Below are 25,307 nucleotides of genomic sequence, written 5' to 3'. Positions count from 1 at the left end.
AATGCATCACTTATACTGAACAGAGAGACTACACAGAGCAAAGGGGGACAACAGAGAGGCCGGTGGGCTCTAATATTAGCCATCAGGGGCTGCTACTTTATGCTGGACTTCAATCAAAGGTAAGTCAGATCTCTGCCTTTATGAGATTTAATCTCAGCTAAAGATTTGTGTCTTTGAAAGAGTTTGCAACATGACATCTGCTGCCTGACTCCAGTCTGTCTTATACATGTATCTTATAATTTATTAATAATCCCATCAGACAACAATGTCCACCCAAATGTCCAAGTCTAAGCCACTTTGTACATTCATTACACTTTTCATGGTTTTAATAACTTGTTTATACCTTTCTCTTCTCCATCCTGACTCTTGTGGCATTAGCTGTCTTGTTTCGGGAGTCAGAATCAGCAGTGCAGAGCTTGAGAGAGAGAGAGAGAGACTGTTTTACATAGCAACCACTTTTACAAATGACTTTAAGACCACTCATAATGTTTCATTCGAGTAAACTGGGCATATTCTTAGAATTACATTTGCTTTCATTATGCATTCAACTATTTATGGGTGGAGATCCCTTTTTTTTTTTTTTAGAAACTCTATAAAACCCCATAATGTGTATGACCTGTGAGGTTATGTTGAACTACAACTGCCGCAGTTGTCAGTGGGCTGCCGGGAGTTGTACTCAAACAGCTGAAGGGTCTTAATTAAGCCTGTAGTAAAATACAATAGGGAGTATATGGCAGAGTGTTTAGTAAATTCTTGATTAACAGATTAGCTATGAAGCACTCGAGCATTAGTTTTCCTTCTTTAAGATCCAGAAGTATATAAATATATATATATATATATATATATATATATATATATATATATATATATAATTCAGTCCATGTTCCCATGCGGTTGCATTAAACAGTCACATGGTTTAGCCCTGAAGAGAGAGAAGAAAGTGCTAGGGATTTGTGCCAGACAAGAGATGGGAACCAATTAACCATGTTCCTTCCCAAAATTATGGTGAACACCCTCCATTCATATGAACGTCAATCAGATTTTCCAGTTAATCATTAGAAGCGTATGACTCTGTGCCCTACGTACGTTATTTATCAAAATCCGAAAAGTTCTCAGTTTTAATTAAAAGCGAATCCGACCAAATCTGCACAGAATTTTTCCCCCTATTTATTAATAAATTTTCCGGAAAATCTCTTGTGCGGGAAAAACTCGATTAAATAGTGGAAAAAATCAGAATACCGCAGCTTTTTCTTTTCGCTGCCGAATACCGCAATTTTTTCGGAAACCCAGTGCAGATCAGGATATCTGCGGGACATCTGCCATTGACATCTACATGAAGTCGGCAGGTCTGAGTTGGAGTACTTTTTTATTCAGACTTTTAACCTTCAGGGTTAATAAATCATGAAAATTGTGAGGGTTTTTTTCCACTAAAAAATTGGGTTTTTCCTCTTTAAAAGTACAGAAAAAATGGAACATTAGTAAATAACCCCCTGAATGGAATGAATTGTAACTTATTGACATCAATAGAACTATTATTGGGAACATTTATATGCCCTGTACAAAGGCCTGATGCCTTCATGGGTGGGTCCTGCAGTGACTCAGGTATTGGGGGTGTATAAGGTGTGAAATGTGGGCGCAGGTTGGGCATCACTCAGAACAGCTTTCCCCCTTCACTTTCATCTGCCCAACCCTTGTGTTTAGGATGATGTTACTGGATTTGAGGACATATGGCAGATACAGAAGCTTTCAAGGCTGCAAACTGTTTTGCGTCCAGGTCTAATGTGCATCAACCCATTTATTGGTCATTACCCATTTCTGAGATGGATGAGTATCAGCCATTTATACAGACGTGTCAGCTGGCCCATATTTGTCGGGAGTCTCCCTGGTTTAATACCCTCTGCCCCAGTCTCCTGGGGGAAACAGGTCCGTCTCCCGCTATCAGTAATTGCCACCCAAAAATAACTTACCCGCTGAATTGAAATGCTTAGAATGGTCCTCTGAAAGCAGTGGAGATACATCCATGATTCCCCTCAGTCACTTTGGATCTGGGCTGGCATGTGTTGTTTTGGTTTTATGAAGTCTGTTCTGCCCCAATTCAATTTTAATCCAAACTGTCTGCCTGTCCAAAGGGACCCGGCCCCCAAAAATGAACAAAATAACAGCAATCCTATTAATCTGGGATTATGAACATATGGGCTAGAACCTAAAACTGGATTCCCATGTTGTTTTGGAAGAGTCTAAAGGCAGATTTACTAAAGGGCGAAGTGGCTAACGTTAGCAGGGACATTGCCGACTTACTAATGGGTGTAGGCGCCAATTCGCTAGCGAATAAGATTGGCGCTAGCGATCATTGGCACTTCATCGCCAGGCGACTTTTCACTCTGGTTAATGCTAGTGACTTTTCGTCAGCGTTGCCACCAGCAGGGACATCGGCAAATCACTAGCAGGCGCCAATCAATCGCCAGGCAACTTTTCGCTCCGGTGAACGATTGTTACTCCACACATTCACTAAGAACGTTACCTCTTTCCCCAGACTTGCCTTTGCCATCTCATACCAGACGAAGTGCTATAAAGTAGTTAGATCTTCCTCAATCTTCTGTCACTTACATTATATTCTGTGAGCCAAAAATGCATCAAAGTCCAAAAAAATGCTGGCGACTTTTCTTTTTTTTCATCGTGATTGCCTGCAAAAGTCCTAACTTGAAGTATTTTTGGGTAACCGTTTTTTTCCATACATTTGCAAACATATGGAACATTGATTTTACAGTGGGCTCATGTGTAGGGCATTATATTAACTCTTTTGTCTTTATTAAGGTTCCCTGGACATGTGTTTTTAAAAGTGTAACTTGTAAGTATATGCACCAACGTTTAAAATAAAGACGTCCATACAACTTTAAATATCCCGCCCTATGCAAATTGACTTGAGCACAAAATCCCTAGCGAAGTTTCGCTAGGCAGAAATGAACGCTAGAGCATCTTCATTATCAAATGTTTGCATTGCTGAAGTAACACTAGCAAAAAGTCGCCAGCGTTCAGCGCCCACAATGAAAAGTGTAGCGATGGTTGAGAAGCGGTCGCTGGCGACAATTCGCCCTTTAGTAGATCTGCCTCTCAGTGAGACTGCTAAAGCTGTGAAATTTCTTTATACAATAAATAAAAAACAACTAATATGAGGTGCACAGGAATTTCTACACTAACATTTGGGTCAGAAAGCTAACGGCCAGACTTTGGTTACTTTTATATGCTGCTCCTATAGACATCCTACTTGCACTAGTGCAGACGCTATTGATGCACAGTAACATTACTGAGACTTGTGCCCCTATTTACCAAAGGGGTGCTAGATTTGTGTCTGATGAATCTGGCGCATGTTGCACTTTTTTGCGAAGTGCAATAATGCCTGGAAGCTGGGTACGAATGCTGCATTGTGGGTAAAAATGTTGCTGGATTAGGAAATGCCTCTTCTGGCTGATTGTGGATAATCTAATTCACCCCATACCAAATGTGGAGCAAAAAATTGAAGATTTATTTTGAAATGAAATGGTAGAAGTGGATAAAGGCATTGAAGCTTTGAAAACGATCTTCCAGCTTTGCCCAAACCTGAAATGGAAATGCTGACTGTTTCTAGGGTCAGTGACAATAAACAAAAGATACATGTGTTAGAAATCTTCCGAGTGTGTTTAATAGTAGCCAGAAAAGCATCCCAGGGTTCCTTCTGCTTGTTATACATTTTATGCGCCTTCCCAAGGGCAACATGAAGATGATCCAAACAACATTGTCCAACATGATGCCATCAATAATCCTGTGTAAAATAAATAGAGCAGAACCACCACCAATTGGCCCACTCCCTACACAGTGTCGGACCAACTCACCAGGAAAACTCCCGGTGGGCCCTCATGCTGCTAAATATTTGGCCTATTTCATGACCATTCCCTATTTCTATGTTCTCTATGGGAACAAATAGATGGAATAATAGATTATAGTTTGTAAAGATAAGAGACTAGGAGAATAGAGGTTGAGTGAGGAGAGGAAGATTAATAGTACTGAGTGTGGGTCCTTGGTCTAAGGTTTTTTGGTGGGCCCCTAGTCTAAGGTTTTTGGGTGGGCCCCTAGTCTAAGGTTTTTGGGTGGGTCCCTGGTGTCCCAGGGACCCTAAACAATAAACACGATGTTTGCCTTTACAGACCACAAGGTCTATCCTTCCATATTCTTATTTCTCCTGTGCTTAGACTGGGAAAGGGTTATTCTTGCCTTACCAATCATGGGCACCCGGCCCCCCCAAAGCATCTAGTTCCCAGTGCCTGTGATTTGTAATGTCCAATATTCATCTTAGGCATGGGATCTATTATCCACAATGCTCCATGTTCATTTGATGTAAACTTCATATGTCACTACTGAGATAGACTGTTTTAAGGAGGATAAACCAAGAAGACTAAGAATAAATACTGTGAAACCTATGGATCCAGGGACCGTCTAGTTACTCCGTTGTCTCCCTCTCACTGTTCCAGTAACTTTATCTTCTCAAGATGTTGTAGACTCTAAGGGGCAAATTTACTAAAGGGCGAAGTGACTAACGCTGGCGAAAATTCACCAGTGTGACGTCATTTTGGAACTTCGCTAATTTAACAGGCGCAGACGTAACTTTGCTAGCGAAAGAGACTGACACTGGCGCTCATTCGCACTCAATCGCCAGGTAAAGTTGCGCTCTGGCAAAGGGACGAAAATTCACTAAGACGCGGATTTTACTGAATGTTACCACTTGCACCAGACTTGCCTTCACCACCTCAGACCAGACGAAGTGCAATAGAGTAGATAGGAGTTCCTCAGAATTTAGTTGAAAAAAAAGTCCCAAAAACGCTGGAGTCTTTTCTTTTTTTCAGGGTGATAGGCTGCAAAAGAGCGTATATTTTTTTGGGGTAACTGGCTTCCCCCCTACATTTCCTAACATATGGCACATAAACTATACACTGGGCTCATGTGTAGGGCAATATAACAACTTTATTTTATTAAGGTTCCCTGGACTTGTGTAGTGTAATGTATTTGCTGCAACATATACGTCCATTCAACTTTAACTTCCCGCCGTATGCAAAATAGCCAACGCTAGCGTAACTTCGCTCTGCTTGCCGAATTAACTCTAATGCAACTTCACCAGCATTCGGTGCCCTGGATGCAACTTCGCATGTTAGTGAATTAGCGTTGTCTGAGCGAATTTTCGCCTGGCGAAGTGTTGAGCTGCCTTTGAAGCAGTCGCTGGCGAATTTTCGCCGCTTAGTAAATTTGTCCCCAAGGCTTTAAAAGCCCCAACCATTGTCAGTTATTTGGGGCTACATTTCAACACAAGGAGATTGTGTCCAGCCCTACACCAAGAGGCACAATCAGGCCACCCACCAAGACATTCTAATGTGGCATAGACTTCATGGTCTTCTCCTATAACTCCCTCCATTCCAACTTCACACACTGTAACAGCTCTTTTACATTAACTGGAGACAGCCAACTTGTGAAAGGAGATATAGTCTTTGAAACAAGAACACTCCCAAAGGAGAATTCAATCAAGAACATTAACTACAGTAAAACCACATGCGGATATATATTTTTTTCATTTTCGCTTTCATAACCACCGCCATTTGTATAAATACAGAGGAGCTCCTATTCCTTCAGAAGATCATTTACAGATATAAAAGCACCCACAGAGTGAGTTCTAGGAACTGGTCTACTTTTAAGAAGGAGTCACTAGTCTGCTAACAATAACTGGTGAAGCGAGTGACTTTTCAGACGTGCGTCCAAAAAATTTTGACGCTGGGGAATTTTCGCGGGTGAATTTTCATGGCGAAACGTGGACATTCGCTGCAAATTTGCGTCTGGAGATTTAATTCGCCCATCACTAGTTGAAGCCCTACAGACCAACACAGAAAGGGTTTTTAAAAAGCTAGACTTAAAGGAAGCCTTTTCAGCTCTTTGACAAAGTCCAGCTTAGCCCGCCTGTAATTTACCATCTGAACTCCCTGTCCAATTACCACTGATCCTTTTTATGAAAAGGGCTCCAGAGACTCCAATAAAGCATTTTGATAGCTGACTGATTAAAGAACCAAGTAGTATGTATGGCGAGAGGAGAGTCAGCTGATGGATCTGGTGTTTAAAAGGAATTTAAGTTGTCACGTTGCTATTTGCTTATTATCACCCAATCAATGCCGAGCTACATTATGGAGCTTAATGAATTGTACGAGCTGCTAATATTATAATCACAATTAGACCTTTAATTCTGATGTATATCTGCTACACTTGCAGATTTCTCAGGTCGAGGTAATTTTTCAAATGAAAAAATTCAAATTTCAAGCAATTTTTTGTGTACTTTGTGGACTAGGGAATAGTCCAAATTTGATTCGAATTTGCAAAAAAAAAATCAAAAATGAGAATATCGGAATTTATCTTGTGCTGTCTCTTTAAAAGTTCAACTTCGACCATTCGCCATCTAAAACCTGCCGAATTGCTGTTTTAGCCTATGGGGGACCTCCTAGAACCTACTTGGAGTCAATTGGTGGACTTGGAAAAATCAAAGTTTGTTTGGGAAAAACTTTGAATCGAATGCGCTATTCCTTCGATTTGAACGATTCGAATTTGGCCGAATATGGACCTATTTTATCGAAAAAGGACCTATTCGACCCAAAAAAAAACTTCCAACTTCATTTTGGTTGGTCTTTAAAATTAAAATGTCAAAGTTTTTTTCAATTCGAAATTGGAGGACCCTTGATAAATATGCCCCTAGATCAGGGATCCCCAACCTTTTGAACCCGTGAGCAACATTCAGAAAAAAAAGCAGTTGGGGAGCAACACAAACATGAAAAATGTTCTTGGGGTGCCAAATAAGGGCTGTGATTGGCCATTTAGTAGCCCCTTTGTGGATTGTCAACCTACACCTGGTTTTTATACAACCAAAACTTGTCTCCAAGACTGGAATTAAAAAACAAGCACCTGCTTTGAGGCCACTGGGAGCAACATCCAAGGGGTTGGAGAGCAACATGTTGCTCATGAGCTACTGGTTGGGGATAACTGCCCTAGATATTGCCATGGCCATTACAGTATATTTATCTACTGCTGTAGCTTTCAGGCTTGATGAAAAGTCTTATCACTGAGGGAGTGTATGACCCAGGGGGAACGGCTCCACTTGTGAGATTTATAGTCCCTAATAGCAAAGAGCAAAGTGCACCTGTTATTCAGCATCTCAGCGCCTTTACCGCTTGTATTTAATGTAACAGTCTTTTCCTTTTTCCTGTATGGGAAGAGATAAGCTGCATTGTATAAGAAAACAGTTAAAAATAGCAGAAAAACTAAGAAGAAATATAGATTTTCCAGTTTTAATATGTTTAACATTGTATGTTCTCTCTCTCTCTCTCTCTCTATTTACTCCATATATATATATGATCCTTTATCCAGAAACCCGATATCCAGAAAGCTCAGAATTACAGAATGACTGTCTCCCATTGATTCCATTTTATCCAAATAATCCAAATTTTTAAAAATGATTTCCTTTTTCTCTGTAATAATAAAACAGTAGCTTGTACTTGATCCCAAATAAGATATAATTAATCCTTATTGGAAGCAAAACCAGCCTATTGGCTTTATTTAATGTTTAAATGATTTTCTAATAGACATAAGGCAAAAAAAAATTTGCGGAACAGCAAAAAATTTAAATTAAAATAATGTTGACGCGCAATGGTTTTGACACAAGCGACTTTTCCGGCAGGCGTCCAAAATTTTTTGACGCCGGCAAATTTTCACGGGAGTTTTGTGAATTTAACGGCCGGCAGAGAAACACAGAAATTCGGCGCAAATTTGAGCCTGCCGAATTTATTCGCCATCAGTAATAATGGGACATTATCTTACTACGATATGTTATTTATGTGAGCTTCTCTTGTTGTGTAGTAACATAATGGGTCCAGCTTCTCACATACGTTGGTGTATTAGGCGATGGGAATAGTGAAAATTTACCTGTATTGACCTTTTTGAATGTAAAATGGTAAATTGCTCTTTTTCCATGAAATCTGCACATTAATGGGAATATTTATTAAAGTCTGATTTTTTTCTGGTCCGAATTTCAAAGGGGAAAAGGAGTTCATGTGGCAGATGTTCCGTTGATATCCTGATCTGCCCTGGGTTTCATTCCGAAAGGATTGAGGTTCGGGGATCAAATCCGAAAAAGGCACAGTTTTCAGCATCAAATCCGAAAAATTTGTAAGACTCGGTTTTTTCATGATTTTATCAAGTTTTTCCGAAAAATGTACTCATAAATGGGGAAGGGGGGAGTCCGTGCACATCTGGTCGGAATAGTTTTCAGAAAATAGTGAGAATTTTTCGGATTTTGATCAATAACCTCCCTAGTGTTTTAACACTCAGTGGGTATTAAAAGAAACACTGAGCAGGCCTGGGCTGACCCTGGCTTTTAGGGGTAGAGTCACTTATGGGTGAATTTTCACCAGCGTCAGCTTCACACAGCTCGGACCAGTTCGCCAGGCGCAAATGCGATACGACTCTGCCAATTCACTAATATGCGGAGTTTTGTCTTGGGCACCGAACACCGGTGACTTTTCAGTAGTGTTACATCGGCAGGGCGAGTATTTCTTAGCAAAGATGCGCTAGCATTCGTTTGTGCCTAGCGAAAATTAGCTAGTGATCTTGCGCTTAGGTCAATTTGCATACGGCGGGAAATTTATAGTTGTATGGACGTCTTTATTATAAATGCTGTGCCCAGGAGATTTGGGAGGGAACAAGTCAGCCTACGCAGGAGCAGATTGGTTGAAAATGGGTGGGTATCACTCCACTTAAAATATGAGAATATTAGAATTCACTGCGACACTAAACAATTATAAAGCCATAGAAGAAGTGCTTTCCCAATTATTTACAATGAGACGCCAATTATTTGTAGGATACTATGGATTGGAGCAATGTCATTAATCAGATTAGAGGAATGTGCGTTTGGAGCAGCCTGAAGCTTATCACTTAGGGCAGGGACAGATTCGGGTAGATTTAGTCGCCCGGTGACTAATCGCCTCTTCTTCGGGGCGTCAATCTCCCCGAACTGCCTTCCGCCTGCTAAAATGAAAAATCGCCTGCGCCAATGCACTTGCGGCACTTTGATTTCCAAATTCGTCCAAAGTTTCCCCATGAGGAAACTTCGGAAATCGAAACGTTTTCTCATTATAGCGGGCGGAAAGCAGGGGGAAGGCAGTTCGGGGAGATTGTCGCCCCGCAGAAGAGGCGATTAGTCGCCAGTTGACTTAAACTACCCAAATCTGCCCGTGTGCCCCTGCCCTTAAGTTCTGCAACACTATGGAATGGAACCATGTCATTGGCCATATATGATGCCTAGGATTCCTGGCAGAGAGACCCATTGCAGGCTTTGCTTATGTGTGTCCCACCGCTATGTCATGTTTTAGACTTGTCTAACTCAGTGAGTGCACTGGGACCTACCAGAGGTTATTTACTGATCCATTCAAAGGGGAACACTGCAGTCACAGGTTAGAAATTAGAGAGCATTCTAAAAAAAAAATAAAAAAAATAGAAAAGCATTTTTCTTGCTTGGATTTAGCTTTGTTTTTCCATTCGGTTGTTGATGTTGTTTCACCGTTTCTGATTTTTTGATGAATACACTTTTGTCTCCTATTGATTTCTCTTCTGCTCTGCCAAACGACTCTACCAATTCCCTCCCTTGTAGCAATAATGTACACAAACAAATCCATGTATCTGCCCTCCAGAGATCATCAAGTCTTCTCTCTGAGGCCAAGTCTCTATGGGAGAAGCTCTAGACAAAGGCCAAGGCAGACAGTGTTTGATCAGTGGCTCGTGGATACAAATCCCATGATCAATGGGAAATATCAATGGGATATAAGGTCACCATACAGACAAGGAAGAGAGAGAGGCGACCAATAGAAAAGGAACGTGACCATTTAAGACAAGATAGTGTCTCATCACATAGATGTGTTTGTTAGGCCTGTTGCTCTGCTGGAAGGGGAGATACAATTCCTATCAAAGTCTTCATAACTAACTGTTAATATTTGAGCTCTTATATAATAATCTAATGGAGGTTACAAAGAAAAAGCCTTGGAATTTTTTGATTATGTTGACATCTACACTATACCTAGACACATAGACACATTCGCTTCTCATCTGTTATTATCCATTATTTATATAGATTATTTATATAGATTCAACCCCAAGGTCTGAATTTATCTCAGTATTTCTAAATTAGAAATCTGAGCAACTCCAATTGCCCGAATGGACCTTATTTAAACACTTATTTAAAACACGAAATTGTTCTGAGTTTTGCGCAAAAACGACTATTATTTCATAGTTTTCCGAGTTTTTTGCGCAGAAACCACAAACTCATCGGATATCGGTACGGACATCAACGCAGACACTGGGACCTTCCCCATTGACTTATACAGGAACTTTTAGATGCCGGAGTTTTGGATTCAGAGTTTTTAGACCATCGGACTTTCGAACAATTTGTAGATTTGTTTCTTCCGAAAACTATGAATTATTCGAGGTTCGGAAATTCGGAGCTTGATAAATAACAATTTGCAGGCCATTTTGTATCAGCTCTGGTTGGTTTTGATACTGTCTCATAAAGTCATCCACATGGATATCCAAGTAGCATTTATCCAGCTAATGGTGAATGAATATGAAATTATGTTAATATTATGATTGGGTTGATCTGGATCTGTGATTGCTTAAGTGTTGGAACCTTCCCCATTGACTTATACGGGACCTCGAGAGCTTTTAGATGCAGGGTTTTGGATTCTGAGTTTTTAGACCATCGGACTTTAATAAATCTAGAAAAATTCGTAGTTTTGTTTCCTCCAAAAACTAGGAATTATTCGAGGTTCGGATATTCGGAGCTTGATAAATAACCCCCTTAATTTGCAGGCCATTTTGTATCAGCTTGGTTGGTTTTGATGCTTTAAAAATGGTCTAACCAAGTAAAGGTGACCATACACTGTACTGCGGGCAGTCCTGAAACCCATGGGACCTGTTTACCTGTAGGTCAGAAGGGTTTGGGATAAGGATGCACCGAATCCAGGATTTGGTTTGGGATTTGGCCAGGATTCTGCCTTTTTCTGCAGGATTCGGATTCGGGCCGAATCCTTCTGCCCGGTCGAACCGAATGTGAATACTAATTTGCATATGCAAATTAGGTTTCAGTTCGGTATTCTGCCGAATCTTTCGCAATGGATTATGTGGTTCGGCCGAATCCTAAATAGTGGATTCGGTGCATCCCTGGTTTGGGCCGACTTCCGCACAAGATTGTGTTGGCTTCTGCCTCCAGTTGGTGCTTTCTATAGACTTACATCTACCTCAGACCAGGGCGAGTTGGTGCAGGTCTATAAACAAACTAAATCTTTTGTGATTTACTTAGCCCATATACAAAAAAGGACAACGTTTCTGGCCCTCCTGGGCCCTTTATCAAGCCTGATATCGAGAGATAAAGTGCCCAGAAGGGCCGGAAATGTATGAATATGGGCTAAATAAATAACAAAAGATTTTGTTCACCAACTACAGTGTTCTACTGGATTTCTCCTCCTGTATGTACAAGTTGACCCAAAGCTAGGGTTGCCACTTGCCTGGTATTTTCCCCAGACTGGCCGGTAAAAATAATTTTGATCCCAATGTTATTAATAGGGAAAAAAGATAAATATATAGGAAGGCCGGTATTTTTTTCTAGAAAAGGTGGCAACCCTACCTGAAGCAGGTGAGGGTCTTCCAGCACCTGAGACATACACAGGTGTATTACAAGATGGTTGAGCTCTCCAAACTATAAACATAAATACTGAGACACGCTGGGTTAGGGTTGGGTACGGATGGTACAGCTTAGGGTGGGGTGTAGGTTAACTTTTGGCTACCCGCACATCAGTAATACACCGGGAGATTTAAGCTGTTGATTTAGCCCCATAACACCTAATAGCCAGCTTATCTGTATATATATATATATATATATATATATATATATATATATATATATATATATATATATATATATATATATATATAGACACTCTCACTCTCCAAGAGCCAGACAGTTTTAAAAATCCTGTTGGGATGAAGGCCAGATTGACTGATTGATGAGGTTCTCTCCTGACATCATGCATAGGGGCCTATTATCTATTATCGTCCAACTGAGAGCCAAACAATTGGATCTGCCTGTGCAAGGTGACCAGGCAAAGACATACCTCCCAACAATCTGGAAACGGAGCACGGCAAAATAATTTGACCACACCCCCTTTTGCAGCCACACCCCCTAATTACCATGCCCATTTTACAAAATTTGCCAGGTTATGAAAGTTTGAACTCATTTCTGTAGTCGTTATGTTTAAAGGGCATGTAAAGTCTAAAATAGAATAAGGCTAGAAATGCTGTATTTTGTATACTAAATATAAATATGAACTTACTGCACCACAAGCCTAATATACAAATAATTTATGCTTTCAAAGTTGGCTACAGGGGGGTCACCATCTTGTAACTGTGTTATACATCTTTGCAAGACTAAGACTGTGCACATGCTCAGTGGGGTCTTGGCTGCTTAGGGATCGTCATAAACAAAGCTGCTTGAGTTCTGCATGGCTGGGAAGTAAGGCGGGGGCTCCCCCTGCTGTTCATAAGTATGATTGTTTCCCTGCAGAGCAGTTAGGGACCGTCTGACAATTCCTATCCACGGCAGTAAATGAAGGGAGAATTTCACTGCATACAGTCAGGTTTCTTATAAAAACTATACACATTTTTTGATTAAATTATATTGGAGATAGGTTTCTTTTTCATTATTGAAAGTAAAAATGGGATTTTATTTTTTTGCCTTTACATGCCCTTTAATTACAGTTGTAATGAAGGTGAATTGCCCTTTCAGCTGTGAGTCTAACGTCTCTCAAGGGACAAAACTGTTACAAGTATCTATTCTGGACTCTCTGCCTAGAGCCAATTAAGTTAGAAACATTGTATCGTTTTTGGCTGCTCAGTGCAGAGAAATCAGGACTTTCCAGTACAAACGCAGAGCAGTCAAAAGAGGGACTGTCCCGCTCAAAACAGGACAGTCGGGAGATACATTGATGCCAAAATTTGGTGACTTTGCGAAATGAGCGACCACGGTGGGCCTCATTTTAAAAGATTATGACACCTCCGACATAAGCTAACTAATACTGTACTATTCTACTTGCTTGTACACAGGGGCTTCACATCTGAGCTTTACCATTGCAACACCTACTGCATATTTATATGTCTGACGCACGTTCAGAATATGTAGGAATAGATCAATTCTGGTTGAATATGATTACTTGCGTAACAAGAGCCCATATAATAGCAATATACGTGTTCAGCATGCATGTACTGTAAGTATAAGCACACTGAAGCACCCGTGTAGAGAGGACACAAGCCGTCAGAAGAAGGAGCCACTAGAAGACAATGGAGAATGTTATTAAGCATTTAATGTAGAAAGAAGTACAAGGTTTTGGAGGGGGTAAGGTTTAGGAGTCAAATGACTCACATCTGTTTCCAATAAAATGTGAAACACGAGGATATATTTGTAAAAAGCTGCAAGGAATCAGAAAATAAGATTACATTTTTAAGTATCAAGTGATTTTTTTTTTTGTAGGTTTACAAGTCACTAGAAATAATCCTGTAGCCTCTTGCAGGATTCCTGAGTGCTTCCCAGGATACACTGGTGACCCCTCTGGCATTCCTTCTAATTTAAAGGGGGGAAAACTGAATATAGCAACAACAACAACAACTGTGCGATTGTAAGAAAACCTCCTGCCGAGGGGGGGGGCGGGGCCAGAACTACTTGGTGCTACAATGAATTCCAGATCATTCCTTTATTCAGTTTACAACCATTACTCATCAGTAACACCCAGTTGAATCTCAGTGCCGTGGCTTCCCTTCTTCCTGATTGTAGTGGCCATGCACACGATGTACAATAATGGATTTATATATTGAACATACAGACGCACTACACCTCTTACCTTATCATCTCCTGACTTCATAATGAGTTCATAATCATTGTTGGTAAGGAAAAGCTCCATAGACTTTCCCTAGTTTTCCTATAGCCTGTGCCGAAATAACTGCTAGTGCTGTTGTCTGGTAATGAACAAAATGTTCGGTAAATGTTGGAAAACCAGGGCAGGTCCATTTTAAATATCCATTTGATACTTCCTTACTTGTTAACATTCAATACTGTTAGTTATTGGACAAATTAGCACATTATACTTGCTAAATTAACAGTTACTTGTTCAGCTGCATAAATGGTGATCTTCTAGGCATCTGTAGTTATGCACAATGATAATGTATAGTTTGCAACTGAGTTGCCTGCTCTGTTATTTGCTTATCACTAGTTCATTCCAATTATATTGTTTGCAGTAGCCCCAGGGCCGGAACTAGGGGTAGGCAGAGTAAGCACGTGCCTAGGGCACAAAACTTAGGGGGCACCAGGCACGTACCTAGCACTGCTGCCTACCCTCTGTCCGGCCTGCAAAGTCTGGCAAATTTTGGATGTTTGTGCGCCAGCACGCGCGAACCAGAGGTAAGGGTAACGATCCTAGCGGTCAGTACGTGCACTGACGTACAAGCTCACGCTGACGTACATGCACTCCTGCGCGCGCTCGGGTATGCGAGGGCTGCAGAGGGGGCGATGGTGCAGACTGGGTTGCCTGGGGTGCCCGGCTGGCTTGGTTCGGCCCTGAGTGGCCCACTAATTTTCCAGTGGTTTCAATGAATAATCTTTAGCTAATGAAGATTAAGTACAAGCATATCCTTCCATAAAGCTGTAGTTCAACTATGGCTCTCGCACACCCTTAGTAAATTAGAGTAACGACACCTGGTGCACGAAGGTAGAGGATCGGCCGTCTCCCAAACAGTCCAGCAGAAAGAATCCCAAGGCACACAGGATAATTGCAAGCAAGCTGCCTTGCGTGTTTATTGCGAAGTGCAACGTTTCGGGGTCACGCCCGTTTCTCAAGCATCATCTCATGCTTGAGAAAGGGGCGTGACCCCGAAACGTTGCACTTCGCAATAAACACGCAAGGCAGCTTGCTTGCAATTATCCTGTGTGCCTTGGGATTCTTTCTGCTGGAGGTGAGAGCACTGGGGGAGGGGAGTAAGACTGAGGGGTGCGGACTAGGGGTAGGCAGAAGACAATTTTAGAGGTAGCTGCCCAGCGCCCCCTATCATTGTAACCTAGGCAGTTGCCTCTTCTGCCTACCCCTAGTTCTGGCCCTGATACATACAGTCTGGCAAGTGTCCCACTGGAAACCCTTACTTTCTCTGCACTCTGTATTAAGGGTAATCGTAGGCAGTCATTGTTGCCCAGGTGTTTTGTAGTCTGGTGGGAGGGGTGCTAATTCTGGAAATTAATCCCCATTCTAAAAGAATGGGAATGGTCACCAAGCAATAACTATATTGGAACCACAGGCCCTGTGGTCACCAGGTTCCCATCTGACCCCAGTTCTCTAAGGGTCAGGGCACACAGGCAGATTCGGGGAGATTAGTCACCCCGCAACAAATCTCCTCTTCTTTGGGGTGACTAATCTCCCCGAAATGCCTTCCCCTAACTTTCCTCGTCAGGCGACTTCAGAAAACGAAGCGCTCCGAGTGCCATCCCACCGGCAATTTACATTTTAGCCAACGAGAAGGCAGGGGAAGGCATTTCGGGGAGATTAGTTGCCCAGAAGAAGAGGAGATTTGTCGCCGGGCGACTTATCTCCCTGAATCTGCCTGTGTGTCCTGACCCTAAAGGGGAGGCTCAATACCCTAAAATGTGACCTGCCCACAGCATTTATATATATAATATATATATATATATATATATATATATACCCAGGTATATGTGACAGATGCAAATACCTCTTAATGTTTTAAGTATTCGTATTGCCAAGTTATATGCGTCTGTCACTAGATCAGCACCATTCAATTTGAAGGGAGGGCAATTTAGAGTATTTGGTCCCATCCGAAGGCATAGAAACAACTGCAGATCCACCTGAAACCTTACCCACGTTCTCTTAAGCCTCCGCTGTATTTTGGGGTCTGCAAATAAGAACTGTCCCACTGAAATGGAAACAACTTTGCATGTCTGCTGTCATCTCCCAAAAATGCTTCATTCGAACCCCATTACTGATAAAAACTCACCATTCAGCAATTCCAGTGATCTGGGTGTCTATTTTACTGGAGTGTTTAGATGATATTTCAACATTCCTTGGCATTATTGCAACTCTCATCTGAGAAAGATAAAGACAAACATTGTATATAGACAAGATTCTCTAGGCAGAATAACAAATGGCCTCAGTTTAAAGGAGCCAAAGCCTATAAATAGCATATACTGTATGTTCCACTTAAGACCAATTATGTTTGGATAAAGCCCACCCGAGGCAGTTTCTTTCTGTACTCTGAGTATTACTTTGCGTAATCCCATTTTACTATTTTCTAGCACCTGCTCCAGGCTATTATAATAATGACAATGTATTGCCAAACATAGTGAACTGCTTCAAAAGAATCCAAGAACCCACTGCGACGGCCACACGGAATGCAAACCCACGAGTTCCTTTTGTGCAGAGGAAGAAGTAGAAGAGTTATTTCCTTTTTTAGAAATTACAGCCATGAAAAAATAACACCAGATTAGCCAAACTCCCTCCTTTTCACAGTCTGTTTAGCAGAGAGCTCAGTACAAGTCTTATTTATGCCGTCTGTAGGATAATGACACTTGTTATCCTGTTAGAGCTGAGCATATTAAAGCTCAGTATAAATGGATCTGTAAATATCCATCCATCACTTATATTACACTGGAAAATGTGTTTCTAAGCAGTTTCGCTTCAACTGCAATAAAATTCCCCATTTTTAACCCAAAGATGTTTATTTATGAGCATTATGCGGCTGCTTTTTATAGAGGATTCTATACAAATGACAGCACAACCAATGAAACAAAAGGGATAGAGTAGAAACAAGAAGTGTAGCAGTGGCAGCTAGTGATGGGCGAATAAATTCGCTAGGCGCAAATTTGCAGCAAATTTTTGCGTTTCGCCGATGTCGAATAAATTTGCAAAACTCCTGTGAAAATTCGTCTGCGTCAAAAAAATTTGGTCGCATGTCGGAAAAGTCGCTCGCATGAAAACCGTTGCGTGTCAACACTATACGGACGCCCATTGACTTTAAGACGGCGTCAAAATTCAAATTTCCTGAATTTTGTGACGTTTACCTGAATTTTGCGCAAAGTTTGTGAATTTTCCGGCAAAACGGGAGAAATCACGGGGCCCGTACAACAAAATCTTCTTGGCTCTCTTGGTCCCCACCCACTCCAACCCAAACCACACCCCAGATTCCGACCAACCCACAGTAAAAAGGCCACACAGACATCAGCGCTAAAAATGGTAAACCCCCCCTCACACACAATTTGTAAAAGCCATTGGTGGTCAGGACCCCATTATAAGTTTAAAAATCAATGGTGACCAGGGTCCCAAATACAAGTTTTTTTTAAAAAAAAAATTGGTGGCCAAGGGTTTAATAAAAAAAAAACACACATTGGTGTTCAGTGGAACTTACTTTAAGCTCCTTTTGTGGCTTTGGGTCTTTTCGCGGCTTTGGGACTTCAAATTTGGGTCTTTTCATGGCTTCAGGGACTTCTGATCTTCGGAAATTCGGCAACCAATACGATTTTATCTTTTTAAACAGGTGACCTGTAAATGCTGTTGATTGGTTGCTATGGGTTACTGCTCTTGAGCGAACTTTTAGTATATAAGCCCACAAGTGTTTGAACAGGGAGGCTGTGTGATCAGACCCCTATATCACTGAGATAATAAAACAACCCAAAGTTATTTTTCCTGTAAAAGGAACTAGAAATAGTCAACATATCTGTCAAGTTTGTAGAAAGGATCAGAATGCACCGAATATCCCACCAAATTATCTGCATATTTGGGAAGCTGCCCTACTCTTCGTGTCAGAACAGCCCAGGGGTTCCCATTAAAGACCCAATGCAGTACAAAGAGAGGAGCCAGTGTATGGCCAAACTTGGTGAGATATGGGGCTCAATGCTTGTTTACAGTCTATCCCCATAATGGAATGACTATTCCTATTACCCATAAATGATTCAATTATCCATACACCCAACAGATAGCAGATATATTTTGTCATGTCTGGATAAAACAGAATGGAAGAGAGAACAGAACATTACTAAAGGGGCAATCTTGGGAATCTGTGACCCCCTCTCCTCTTTACACTAAGCAGATGGTGTTTCGTAGCCAGAACAAAGGTTGCGTAGAGTGCAAATATTTCAACTGTTCGAGGAAGGAGTCGACAATAAAAAAACAAAGTCTTGTAGGCGAAATACAAACCTACAGTTTCTTCCATTCAGTCATTGGGAATTATGCACTAAACAGGGATAAGCCTTTAATAAGCCGATTTTTTTTTACCAGTGATCCACATGTAAAAAGATACATATAAATAAGGACTGTGATTGGCTATTTGGTAGCCCCTGTTTGGACTGGCAACCTACAGGAGGCTCTTTTTTAGGCAGAAGCTCTGGTTTTTATGCAGCCAAAACTTGCCTCCAAAGCAGGAATTCACAAATAAGCACCTGGCCACTGAGAGCAACATCCAAGGTTGGGGAGCAACATGTTGCTAATGAGCCATTAGTTGGGGATCACTGTATTAGAGGGAGGTTTTGATTCCCAGTAGTTGAAGTGGCACCTGATTAAAGAAGAACTCAATTCTGACGTTTTACTCTTAGGATCAATAGTCCGTCTCCTACTTTTGTCTTTGTCAAACCATGAATTCTGAAAGCAACATCCAGTAGTTATACGTCACATAGTAAAGGCCCCCAATTTCACTTTAATTCCATTTACTTTCTAAGAGAAGAAAAAACCACAAATGTTGTTTTAGCTCGAGGGAACAAAATATCAATCTCATCTTGTCTCCAAATGTGACAATCGGATATTATCACCGGCTCAACGTCCCTCTCTGGTTTAATTAAAGAAGAGCAATTATCATAGCCAGATCGTTAGAATATTCATGACTACTTGTTATTGCTATTCAGTTATCCGATGGCCTCAGGTTTAGAGACTGAGACATTCGAACGCAAGTGCCAGAATAAATGTAATTTGCTGGCTCTCGCTAAGTATGGGATCAACAGAGATCCTATGGGGGGGGGGGTCTACAGGAAAAAACTGAGCACTCTTGTAGGTTATAAAAAGATGCAGTTAGGTGTAAATAATGTTATTAGCATACACATAAATATATACTTTAGCTAAGGATGCACCAAATCTATAATTTTTGGATCTATGGAGCACTTCCAAACAAAACACATTCAGATGTCCAAGGCAGCGATGATCACCCAAACCTCCCAAGAGCCAGGCCTATCACCCAATAAAGCCACTGGTCAGGCCGATTTGGCCAACACTAGTCCAGAGTGCTGAAGTCACATATGTCTTGAAGGCCTCCGATCTTGTTCAGCGGAACACTTCACATTCAGATAAAAAAGAATTCTGCATAAAGTGCTGGAAGTCAGGATCCCAAACCAACTCCTGCATTCCTATGCCCATATCCTATTCACATTTTGCTATGTCCATGTTTATTATAATAGAGCAATAAGGGTAAACCGCACTTTTTAGAATGAGAGGAACAGGACAAAATTACCCCAAGGTTTTTGTAATTACAGATAAGTGTCAATGCACTCTTAACCCCAAAAGATTAAAATATATATAACCCCATATGTAATAAAATACACTGGGGGTTATTTATAAACACTGGGCATATTTGCATCAGTAACCCATGGCAACATCAGATGATTGCTTTCAGCGTTCAACCTACAGTTGGCTGAAAAAATGTAATCATTGATTGGTTTGGATTGGCGATGGGTTACTGCTCAGGTGCAAATTTGCCCAGTGTTTATAAATGAGGCCCACTAAGTTTGCCAAGGATCAGCAAGCAAAAACCAGAGCGACGGAGGGGAGGGGAAAGTGATGGAGGGGAGAGTATTGTAGGGAATGGTGACAGAGGGCAGAATGACTGTCACGATCGCCGCCCGGAGCTCCGGGCGGCGCGTCCCTCCTTGCCGGCGTCGCTCCCAAAATGGCGGCGCCCATGGCCACCACGTGGGTAGCGGCGCCGGCGCGATGACGTCAGCGCGTCGACGTCGGCGCAAGAGCGTCAATGACGTCAGAATGGCGCCAAATTTGAAAATAAAAGCGCCAACTAGACGCCAGAATGGCGCCCAAGAATAGGAATACTTTCCCTAAAGTGTATCCTGGGTTTCCTGTGTGCCTTATTGCCAAATCTTGTTCCTGATCTGTTTCCTGACCCTTTGCCTGGACTTTGGACTTTGTTTGTATTCTGCCTGCCTGTGAACTCTTGCCTGATCCTGACTATTCTTCGTTTAACCCTTTGGACACCGCGACCTTGTTCCCTCAAGAGGGCTTCCTCCTTGATCCTGACAACCTCCCTGGAGGGAGCTCCCGGCTCCCTGACAATGACGGAGTGTTGGGTGACAGAGGGAAGAAAGGGGAGTAAGACTGAGGGGTGTGAACACTGACTAGGGGTAGACTAGGGGTCTGCCTACTCCTGCTTTTGGCCCTGGCAGCCAATCAGCAGGAAGCTTTTAAAGGGCATGTAAAGGCAAAAAAATAAAATCCCATTTTTACTTTCTTTAATGAAAAAGAAACCGATCTCCAATATACTTTAATTAAAAAATGTCTACCGTTTTTATAAGAAACCCAACTGTATGCAGTGAAATTCTCCCTTCATTTACTGCTGTGGATAGGAATTGTCAGAGGGTCCCTAACTGCTCTGCAGGGAAACAATCATACTTATGAACAGCAGGGGGAGCCCCCGCTTTACTTCCCAGCCATGCAGAACTCAAGCAGCTTTGTTTATGACAATCCCTAAGCAGCCCAGACCCCACTGAGCATGTGCACAGTCTTGGTCTTGCAAAGATGTATAACAAAGCTACAAGTTGGTGACTCCCTGTAGCCAACTTTGAAAGCATAAATTATTTGTTCGATTAAGCTGGCCATAGATGCAAAGACTTTCCCATCTCCCGACCCGCCACTAACCATTCAGATCAAAGTCTTACCAGTCAGATTAGTTAAAGAACAGATCAGCAATGTTCTGCCCCTGACAGCAATCGTACGATATCTATGTCCAACCAAAGCTAGTGACAGTCTCCCACTGAAAATCGTACGATCGCCAATACACGCAGAGATATTATCGGCAGCCGACAGAAATTTTCTAACCTGTCCTATCGACCAAACGACCGATCTCCGCCGGACGAAAAATGTCTGGACTCTCCACACACGTTCCGAAAATCGTACGAATCCTCGATTCGTACGATCAGATCTTTGCTTCTATGGCCAGCTTTAGGCTTGTGGTTCAGTAAGTTCATGTTTATATTTAGTATACAAAATACAGCACTTCTAGTCTTATTCTATTTTAGACTTTACATGCCTTTTAATGTTCAAACATTGGTTGGTATGGGTTACTACTGCTGGGCAAACTTTGAGCCTTTAATTAGATATGGTAAATAATATATTAAAAAAGGTTTACAGAAAAGGATACAGGAACGGAGGAGGTTGAACTGGAATTTCCCCGTCATTGTAAAAACTATTACTAACTGTATGTAGTAATCCTATATATACTTTCCTTCTTCTAGGCCTGAAGATGAGCTTTCTACTCTTTGGTGTCACAGCCTTTCACCTTATTATACTGGTGATCCTCTTTGTTGCCACACTTGACAATGTAAGTAAAAATTTAACAAAGACTAGGGATAATTATATGATGTGGGGGGCATCTTCTTATTTATACTGCATGTACACAATTACACTTGTGATGCCAGGAATGTGTACTTCTAAGCTATGACAGTTGTGGAAAGGTTTTCTGTGCACACACAAAAATAAAACACATTGGATTCAAAGTTGATCCAATGTGCAGCAATGACCGACCCAGCATGTTGGTCAGTGTTGTCGTTTTTAAAAGATGTGCAGAAAACATGTAGGTTTTTGTATCTACAGTCTACAAGAAGGGAATTTAGCCTGGTGGACAGGGTTATGAGCATGATATTGACTCAACCATGGGGCAAGAAGTGCACTATACAAGTGCATTATACAACACTCTGTGCCAAATATGTGCCTGGTGGTGTGGTTTAAATTGGCCATGTATCCCTTTAGCTTTTGTAAAACACATACTGTATATCCACTTCTTTAATGGTTTCAGGTTGTAGGATTATCTTATCTCGACTAGTTTCTCCTTTTATTAGCCTCAGTGACGTAAGAATAAAAAAAATTAAGTCCTGAAATAACCCTCTCCTCTTTGTCTAGTCATGGTGGATATTCTCTGAAGAGGAGACCGTGAACCTCTGGTACGACTGTCTTCTTGACAACAACACTGGAGTCTGGTTGTGTTCTTCTGTGTCTACTAATGGTAAGGAACCGCCATTTATAAAAGATACAACCAGGTGTATCAAAGCTATTTGTTCCTCCTATCCATCCAATAGGGAGAGTCAGCAGTTCTACACCTCTAATTTAGACATAGTTGGTAACTCACTGAAAAAATAATAGTAACTATAATTAGGATTGGCATTAGTGATGTGTGGGTTAAAAACCGACCCAACCCAGTGAGCTGTGATTATTTATATACCTGCACCAAACCTACCAACCCCTGAGGGAATAGAGCAGGTGCGGGTATATCAATAAGCATCTAACAGATGGTTGGAGGAGAAACAGCAGTATGTTGATGTCATGGGTGGGGAATGCTGCTAAAGTGTTTGGCAATCTCAAAGCCGCCCGACGCATGGGTTTTGGGCTGACCTGTGCATCACTAGTTGACATATATGAAAACATTTGTATTAATATTCACAGACTACAAATCAGCTTTTAATACAGTCCCACATTAATGCAGTATTTCAGCAGACTGTCTGATTCTGAGCCACATCATTTAAACCCAGTTCTCCTTGACGTGGCAGACATGTCCCTCAAGCTCTTCATCTGCAACCAATGAACTATTGTCTGCAAGAACATTGCCTGATATTCCACTTTCTTTCCTCAGAATGGTTCCATGCTGTCCAGGCGCTCATGGTACTTGCAGTCTTGTTCTCCAGCTTTTCCTTTATGCTCTTCATGTGTCAGCTCTACACTATGGAACGAGGAGGACTATTTTATGCCACTGGTGTTTTCCAGATTCTTGCCAGTAAGTTGCATCTGCATTTTTAAATTCAGGGCCGGGAACTAGGGGTAGGTAGAAGAGCCAGAAGAGGCAGCTGCCTAGGGTGCAATGATAGCGGCACTGGGCAGGTACCTCTGAATTTGTCTTCTGCCTCCCCTAGTCCATCTTCACACCCCTCAGCCTTATTCCTTTTCCTTCCCTCTGTCACCAACCCTTCTGTAGTTCTCCCCTTCCTCCTGTCACCCTCCCCTCCATCACTCTTCCCCTCCTTCCCTCCATCGCTCAGCCCACCTGCCCTCCCCTCCATCATGCTCTCCTCCCTCCCTTCCACTCTGTCGCTCCCCCACTCTTCTCCATTGCTCACCCCTCCCTCCCCTCCATTGCTCACCCCTCCCTTCCCTCCGTCACGCTCTCCTCCCTTCCCTTTTTTTCCCCATAATAGAATAATTTGCAATAACTGCTAAAAATAGCTATTAATCTAACCCCAGAACAATGCACATGACACAGAACCATCCATTGTCACCAGAGGAGACTTCAGCACTAGGTCAATAAAGGTTAGAGAATAAATTGCTCTGCACTCCATGTTGTGTATCCCCTGGTGAAATACAGTGCTGCCTGCATTTGGCAATATCAATGAGAGGCGGGTATGGGCAGGCATGTAGGTGAAGTCATCATTTCGATTCTCAAGTTAGGGAGTGACCAATATTGTTTTTTTTGTCTGCCTTCCACTAGATTATTATAAATACAGTATAATCTTTGCACGTAAACTATAATCAAAAACAACCATTTCCATAGTGAAGCTAAATATGTGACTCAATGTCTTTCTTTCTCTGTGCAGGTCTTGCTGTATTCTCTGGAGCCGTCATCTACGCAACCCATGTAACAGAATTCCACCCAGACCGGGCAAAATCAGGATACTTTGGCCACTGTTTTATATTAGCTTGGGTGGCCTTCCCCCTGAGCATGTTGAGCGGAATCATATACATCCACCTCCGGAAACGGGAATAAGACAGTCTGGTATTTTATTTTCCAAACATCAGGGAACATAATACAGGCAAGTGGATACCAAAAAAAAAGATTTTGAGAACCTCGGTGCCAACCCTGGGAATCTTTCATCTTCATCATAAGTTTACGGAGCAGCCATCACTAAGATCTTCTTGGCTGAGGAGCAGCAGCTTAGCCCAACTCAGTGAATATGACACAGAAAGATTAACTTGGAAATTACTTTAAAATGTGTCATGCAATATAACAGTCTGTTTGCATAGAGACTGTCCCATGCAATTTATATAATGCAGATGAGCCGCTAAATCACATCACTTTTACATTGAAAACCAGAATGAGTCACTGGGATTCCCCTTGATAGTTTCCTTTCTAGAGCCGAGCTTTTCATACTGTCACTTTTGCAAAATATTTGTTTTTCTGTATTGAGGACAATGGCAGCAATGGATTTTCCAGCAGAGGCACATTCATTTCTTCCTGATGGAACTATTTGTCTTCATCCACTACCGCTGATATTCTCCATTCTATTCCTACATCGCTTTTTGGATTAGGTTGGACCAATGCTAGTTATCAGCACCCACAACAGGACAATGTTTCCCACCAGCATAATATTGTATATGTCACCAATTACTTCCGCAAAATAGCCGCATCTGAAAAGAGTATATTGCAAAAAGGTTTTGCCGATTCCAATAAAGGACCAGTGAGAATTGATATAAAATGCTCATGTTGACGGCAAGACGTTCAGCTGTAGACACCTTGCCATTTTATTTCATCCATGCTCCACCCTTATAAGAGGGTCCTCTGGCAAAAAATTTCAATTTAAAGGAGAAGGAAAGGCTAAAACTAAGTAAGCTTTATCAGAAAGGTCTATATAAATACACCAGTAAACCCTCAAAGTAATGCTGCTCTGAGTCCTCTGTCAAAAGAAACACCACATTTCTTTCCTTCTATTGTGTACTCATGGGCTTCTGTAGCTGTATCCAGGGCTGGGGCTTGAGCATGCTCAGTTTGCTCCTCTCTCCCTTCTCTGCTGTAATCTGAGCCCACAGCTATAAGTGAGCAGGGAGAGAGCTTCTAGAGCTTTTTACTGGTATGGTAAAGCATTCTACAGAATAAATATAGCATTCTAGCTTGCACTA

At 41.7% G+C, this 25,307-nt stretch overlaps 1 protein-coding gene across 1 annotated transcript; it reads left to right on the top strand.

The window, feature by feature from the left end:
• emp3.S (epithelial membrane protein 3 S homeolog) lies at nucleotides 1–24,879 on the top strand. The gene is given in 5 exon segments (NM_001095047.2): nucleotides 1–119; nucleotides 21,662–21,747; nucleotides 22,326–22,428; nucleotides 23,053–23,193; nucleotides 24,008–24,879. Coding segments are annotated over 4 exon segments (492 nt in total). The 5' UTR covers nucleotides 1–119; nucleotides 21,662–21,669; the 3' UTR covers nucleotides 24,178–24,879.
• Nucleotides 24,880–25,307: the final 428 nt, after the last annotated feature.

This window comes from Xenopus laevis, chromosome 7S (genome assembly GCF_017654675.1).
Source record: "Xenopus laevis strain J_2021 chromosome 7S, Xenopus_laevis_v10.1, whole genome shotgun sequence".
In the NCBI taxonomy this organism is placed as follows: domain Eukaryota; kingdom Metazoa; phylum Chordata; class Amphibia; order Anura; family Pipidae; genus Xenopus; species Xenopus laevis.
This window is presented reverse-complemented; position numbering and strand designations above follow the sequence as displayed.